Here is a 7,037-nt window from a genome sequence, read left to right on the forward strand (position 1 = left end):
AACATCTTACGAGACATCATCTCCATGAGTGAAGAGGTTCGTTGACTTGTGATGTCTACTCTAGGGTCTGTTGGCTTCACCAGCGGGGGGACCACCCACCTATACCTCCCCAGCTGTGCACGGCGACCTTCTGGGAGTTGGATTTAACTGACAACACATTTCAGCCTGCGTCTAGGGTTCTTTATGAAACAGAATCCTGGGCCTACACACTTCGCAGTCCACCTGTTATTCGCTGGGCTCCTCGCTATCTAGACAGATACTAAATGATAGTCCTCCTCCCCTCAAGGTGTTCAACCAGCCTGACTGAGATGTGGATTTTTCCAACATGTTTAAACTTCAAACATACATGGCTTTAAAATGTGTACACGCTCCTGATAAATGGCTACCCGTCAGAGAAAAAAGGAGCGTGTGATTTTCCATGGAAAAACGTCCAGCGTGACTCTCGATCAAGATGAATGTCATTTGCTAGAGTTGGGCAACTAAATGCTGAGTTAGGTGGGCCTGGCGGGCTGGCACAGGAAGCTCCCTGCCACTTGTAATGAGTCCCTAGGAAAAGGTGGCCTGGGATGCAAACAGAAGACTCATGGACAGTTTCCGAATGTAACCGGCCTTGGTTGGTCACTAAGTATCTTCCATGGACGTCTTTTCTAGCAGGAAAGAGAACTCCTCAAATTAACCACCAAAACGCTGTTGTTCAGTGGAGGTTTTTTATCATCGTGTCATTGCCCTAAGCCAAGGCAATACCCACACCTGACTTCAGTCCCATGTGTCCATTTCCCCTGCTCTAAGGAGTGTACCGTCCACGTGGTTGGCCCTCCATGAAGCACAGCAAAGAACTGGGAGTTTCTACACCCAAACGGATGAGGTAATGTGTCCTTCTGAGACCGAAAGATCTAAAGGGTTCACAGACTGATCATGAGAAATAAAAAGACAAACGGATAACGTTTCCGTAAAGAGCATAGTGTGTCGATTTATTATAGAATGCAGTTAAAAAAAATATCTTGAGGTTAGCCTCTCCAGGTTAAAAGCACTTAACTAGAAATACTTGAGTAGCTATGTGATGGTGTCTCTCTGCACCTGCTCCATCCCCACCGAGTACTGTAAACAGGGTTTCGAGAACATTCAGTCAAGACAACATTTCTTGACGCGAACAACCAAACCTATTTGCTTCTTAAAGAAAACCGTCTTCCAAATGTCCGAAGCATGCATTGTTACTTGGCATCAGGTATTTCAAAATGACAAACTTTGTTATGGTGTTTTTAAGGCCAAAATATAATACCTATTTACCAGACATACACACTACAACAACTAGAAAAAAAATTACAAATGTTCACCTAGTGTAACAGGTCCACCAGGAATTAATGGGGAAAGGCACTGCATCCCTCTCAGATCACACTTCTATCCACGTGACATGCTTTGAATTCAAATCCCGTCAAACGTCTGAACGGCGTTTGCTACAACATACGATTCACAGGTAGGTTAATACGTCTTACACTATTCTTCCACTGCCATATTTGTCACCCAAGTACACAACAGGTATGAATATATGCTATCGGCTTTATTTACAGGTTTATCTTGATGTTTTAGTGGGATAAAAAAAAAAAGAAAAAATCAACTATTTTAACCAACCATTCCCAGGAAAGGTTTTTTGGCTGTGACTCATTATAAACCACCGCACGAAAGAAAGAAATGAATCCGATGTCCCACCCCAAACACCTAAACCGAGATTTCTCACCCACTAAAGGTTGGCAGTGAAACTGCTCTTCTCTGAATTGTATAAGCGACACCCCGCCTAGGAATTTCAGATCGACTTCCTTAGCAAAAGCACAAGGTGCGCGTCGCACCGGAAGAGGATGCCGAGCGGAAGGTTGTAGTCCAGGTAGAATTTCACGTGAGTGCTGCTGTGAAGTCGTAAATCTGGAGAGGCGAGACAGTTTCCCAAAGCTTTCCCATCTTCCCACAGCATGTAAAACCACAAGGGAGTAACTCTGTGTACAAACAAACGTTAGCTTTGCAAATCAGTAATATACATGCACAAACATCAGAACATGAGGGGCAACAATGTGACGCTACGATTTCCACACGGTATTGTTGTTCTCACGACCTTTCTGCACCTGGCACTTTGTGGCTTCACGCGGTGCCTCGTCCCACTGGTAGAGAGTCCGCCCCGGAGGGCTGCTTGGAAACAGTAGGCTCTCCCCAGACCTGCCCTTGGCAAAAACAGAACCTACCAGAAAAGAACAAGTACAAAACACTATTGTTATCGGTTTTTCTTCGAGACGTTCCCTCATGTCCTCGTGGGATCACCCCGAACTCGGTGATTGGCCCAGGACATTGAACGTGGACTGGTGTGCAGTATTAGAACCAGGGGACAAAGCCTCGATCCTCTTCTGAGCGACGTGGACTGGGATTTCCACCACCGCCACCGCGGCTGCCCCTTCCACAGTCGTGACGGGCCGCCGTCACAGTAAAAGATGCCTCCCCGTGAGTGTGATCTGCGATACTCCTTCGTCCAGGTGCCAGCTCAGCTCAGGTGGATGGGTGTATACTCCGGCCTCCTGGTCTGGATGATTTTGGGCTTGGGCCTCTTCATTCTTTCCGTCTCGTCGTCGTCTTCGTTTTCCTGGTCGCTCTCACACACGTGGACCACCACGCTGGGAGTGGTGTCAGTCGCCGCGTGCAGTTCGTACTTTTCCCCTACGGAGAGAAAATGACGGCGGGGTAACTCAGGCCGGGGCCAAAGAGAGGCGAACGTTTTGTAAGAACACGAAGGGGTCTGCTCGGCCACGCTTCCGGGCACTGAGGGACACAGCCAGACACACTGCGGGCTGGTGTTTCTTTGGTGACTCATTCGGGGGGGGAAAAAAAAATACACACACACACACACACACACACATGGTCATTATCGTATATTATTCTGCTTTCAAACACTCTGAGTCTAGGCATCTGGAAGGTATGGAAGGAATGTATTTTAATTACACGTAGCATGCCCACCAGGCCTTCTAAACTACCCAGGAGACGCTCCCAGCATCGTCGGAGGGAAATCTGTTCAGGAAAGGGCGTTGTGTGAGTAAAGGCTTCGGGCAAGGGCGGCATGAGCCTGCCCCTCTGCTGAGGTGCAGGGCGCACTGTGGGGGGCGGGGAGGTCAGGCACAGAGACACAGGCGTGACCAGTTGAACCGGACGCTCCGCAAACATGTTTGACCCCAGCACCCTTTTTCATATAACAGCTCTCGACCCCCTGGAACCAGGAGTGTCCTGCTACCCTATGTCAGCCTGCGTTTCACCAGGTTCAGCCAAGTTCAAGCCACTCGGGTCCAGCAAGAATGGGGTGAGCCTTCTGTAATTGAAAAGTGGCCGCAGCGCCCTGTGGTGCTGGTCTGGCTACAGGAGGAGTCTGCATCATTTGGCTGAGGGTGGCCGTGTGGCCAGTGGCCAACGCTTGGGCTGTCAGCCCCGCCGTTTGGTACCTGGTGCGTGTGGGCGTGTCCTTTGCCTCCCTGTGCACCTCAGTCTCTAAATCTGTAAAATGGGGATGACGAAGCCATCGACCTCACGGAGCTGACTCCGACTGCATGAGCGAACGCGTGCAAAGCACTGAGTACCTGGCTCACAGAACACATGCCCGATGGGTGCCCCCTAGTCTTACTACCTTTCAACCTAGAGCCTCAATCGTTACCAGTGGAATGCTGGGAGTGGTAGATGCTAAGGATTTTAAATGGGAGCAGGAGGGTTTGCTTCAGCTGGCTCCACCCCTGGGGGATCCGGGGGTGAGTTTTCCTCTTCCCAAACCCCATTCCCACTGGAAGGGGCAGAAAGCAGGGCCTCTGCCTCCCGCTGCTTTGGACGCCCCTCTGAGCAGGAAGGCGCTTTTACTCACAAAAGAAGGTGGCTGTTCTCTCTCATGCAGGCAAGGTGAAAGAGCCTCCACTTGGGGATGGGGGAGGGGAATGGGAATTTTGGTGAGGGGTCAGATCACTCGAAACGTTGGTGGGGTGCTCTACAAATCCTACCTACCTACCGATCATCACAATCCAGGAAGCACGGGTGTGGGACTATATTTGCAAAACTTTGCAATCTTATTGGCCGCAAAGCACAGCTGAAATATGAAATATTTCCTGTTCGAGCTCATGGTTAGGTAAACGAAGGGCAACCTGATTTTACGATGTCTGTTTTCAAAAGAGTCTTCTCAAATAAGCCTTCTGCGAAGGAGTGGTAGGTTCTGGAGCGTGAAGAAGTTTCTACAGTAGCAATCCTTGCCTCTGGAGCAGTTCGACACTTGTCCCCGGTGGGGACCCCTGTTTCCACCCTTCCCCAACACCCCAGGGGACTCCAGCTCTCTCCCGCCCCCCACCCCTCGGCTTTGCTGATGCACCTTGGCCAGGGTCGGCCAGGGTCTGCCAGGAGGAGCATGCCCTTCCTCGGACGGGCCATTCCCACCTTGACCTTCACACCATGGTTAGCAGTAAGTAATGTGACTCTTGCTTTCGACCACAGAGGAAGTTTCCGTCGGCAATGTTTTCAGAAACATGATCTTTTCAATATGAAAGCTGCTGATGGTCCACGAAAATAAAACCCTCAACCCAAAGGAACATCAGATTGCGGGTCAAGGAGAAATGAGGAGCTGATGGTCTCAGCATTTATTTTACTTGCTGCACAGACAAGGCAAGAGGGGGCCTCAGACCTCTTCACCCCAAGATTCCCTCCACCTCATTGCTTACCCAAACCCTCTATCAGACAGGACAGGAACCACCAACATTTTATTGTTCCCAAAAGCCACAGATTGAGCACTGCCTATGGGCGAGGCACTGCTCACAGCTCCATGGGGCAGTTAATACTCATTTTACGGGGGAGGAGCCTGAGGCCAGAGTCCCCGTCTCCCCAGATGCTCACGGCTTCCTCCCTTCAGAGAACTGGCACCTCTCCTTCCTCTGGCAAGCTCTGCAGGTGACCACTGGACCCCTTAGGGCCAAGAGGGCTCTTCCCTCATTATGATCTATGGTCCTCCATTCCCTCCAACATTTCAAAAGGGCAGGCGGAAATCAGATCAATGGATGGAATGACCGTCACCAAAAATGAAAATTTCTAAAACAGAGGGAATGTCTGTTTTTCCTTTCCAAAGTCCAATCGTTCATCCCCACTTGGAGCAACAGAGCCTGGGGTTTTGAGTCACCCATGCGGACGGTGCTCAGTGGGTGAGGGGATGGGGCCACGTGACGCCGGCCGGGAGTCAGGGGTCACGGTGCTTGGTCCCCATGGCCAACTACCATCCCTCTTATGTACCTCCCTAAAAACTGAGGCCAAAGGTGGGCACGCACACTCCTGGCATGAGTTACACTGACACAGAAGATGCAAACGGAGATAATTCACCATACACTCTTGCACCGACCACGTGAGAGCTGACCAGGGCAATGGGGACGCCACAGTTCCCTGACGCAGGCGGACACCTGCGCCTTGGGCCTCTAGCACAATCTCTCCACGTCTCCTTGCCTCCTCCCCGCCGGAGAGCACTCCTTACCTGGCCCCAGCTTGGAGATAGCGTATAAAAGATCATAATTTATGACGGGGGTGGCGTCTTCCACTTGTTTCCAGCCAACGGGCGGAGAGGCAGGAGGAGAGATCAGAAACTGCTTGTCTGGATTGGGGGGAGCCAGGTGTGAGCTCCCTATGTGCAAAGTCTGAGGACAGAAATGAACACAGGTGGATGTTTTGCAAGGGAGGAACGGAAGCAACGCGACGGCTCACGGAAGACAGGAGCGGAAGGACGAATGGACGACCGGGCAACGGAATGGGTGCGATTCAAGGATTAATGGGAAAATGGTCTCTAAGGGGAGGACAAAAGGATGTCTGAACTCTGGTTATGGTGCACACGTGATTAGAGCCCCCTCCCAGGCCTGGGAGGAACTCAGAGGCACGGGGACCGCATGCGATTATGTTTGAACTAGACTGACGGAAAATTAAGAGATAATTTATGTATAAATGGAAAAACTGCCGTTCAGGTCAGAAGGGATCTAGAAAGCCCTTTCTCATCGTATCAGAGACAAAACTGAAGCTCCGAAAGGCTTGATAATGGCTCTAAGGTGATTTTTTTATGGGGGCAGAGACAAGGCGGAGGGAACGCAGGATCCTCGCCCACCACACTCTCTGGCTCCCCCACGCTGTGGCAGCCCTGAAATTCCCTCCCTCTGGGGCTCTGAGTCAGATGCCAAAAGCGAGGAAGGAAAAAACATCCACCTTCCAGGAGATAAAAAATAATAATAAGGAAAAATAACCTATCCTAGTTTGGGCTTCAAAGTTATACCAGTGATTACTTCAAAATCTTACCAGTTTGGGTTTTCTTTATACTTTAAGATACACTCCCCCCCCCCAAAAAAAATTTCACAATGTAATTCTTTAATAATCAGAAAAAGTCGTGGAGGGATTAAATTATTTATATGGAACCCACCAAATGCGGGAATGTACTCACAACTGAGGAGCCAAGGTCAAAGCCTGCGCCTCGTACCACCACTAGGGGGCAGGGCAGGGCCTCCCAGCTCTAATTTACAGGTTTGCCTTTCCTCGCCGTCAGGCCACCTCCCCAGCGGGTCTGCTCCCACGCTGGCGTGGGGGGCTCCGAGCCCCGATGGAGCAGCTTTTCAGAAGCTCCTTCCCTTGCCCTGCCAGCCTGTTAGATCCCTGCTATATCGTCAAATGGAACGTGGTGGGCTAACTTGAAGGTGAACCACCTATCATGGGAGGTGGAGGTGTGTGTGTGTGTGTGTGTGGGTGTGTGTGTGTGGGGGGGGGTGGCTGGAAGGCCGCTGGGCCGGAGAAAAAGCGACCCCACTCACAGCCCCCGGCCCCTACTCTTGTGAGTGCGCTGGGGCCAGGATTCCTGCTACCAGGAGGGTTTCTGACTGTTTGCTACCTGACTGGTTAACTCATGTGTTTTCCTTTCGAGCCGGGCCTGGCTGCCCTGTGCTGATGTGTGTGCATGGTCGGTCACCTTGCGGATGACCAGCTAGCTGTGCACTAAGTGAGGAAGCTGCTGGGAACCT

General features: G+C 51.0%; 1 protein-coding gene across 2 annotated transcripts in view; it reads right to left on the reverse strand.

The window, feature by feature from the left end:
* Positions 1-944: 944 nt before the first annotated feature.
* RCAN1 (regulator of calcineurin 1) overlaps positions 945-7,037 on the reverse strand; it is an 81,506-nt gene continuing 75,413 nt past the window's right edge. For both annotated transcript variants that reach the window (XM_015596588.2, XM_006920990.3), the window contains exons 3-4: positions 5,519-5,678; positions 945-2,697 (exon numbers count right to left, since the gene is read on the reverse strand). In XM_015596588.2, coding sequence (XP_015452074.1) covers positions 2,525-2,697; positions 5,519-5,678 — 333 coding nt within the window. In that variant the 3' untranslated portion in view covers positions 945-2,524. The remainder of the gene's footprint in view (positions 2,698-5,518; positions 5,679-7,037) is intronic.

The sequence above is a fragment of the Pteropus alecto genome, unplaced genomic scaffold (genome assembly GCF_000325575.1).
Source record: "Pteropus alecto unplaced genomic scaffold, ASM32557v1 scaffold3, whole genome shotgun sequence".
Taxonomy (NCBI): Eukaryota; Metazoa; Chordata; class Mammalia; order Chiroptera; family Pteropodidae; genus Pteropus; species Pteropus alecto.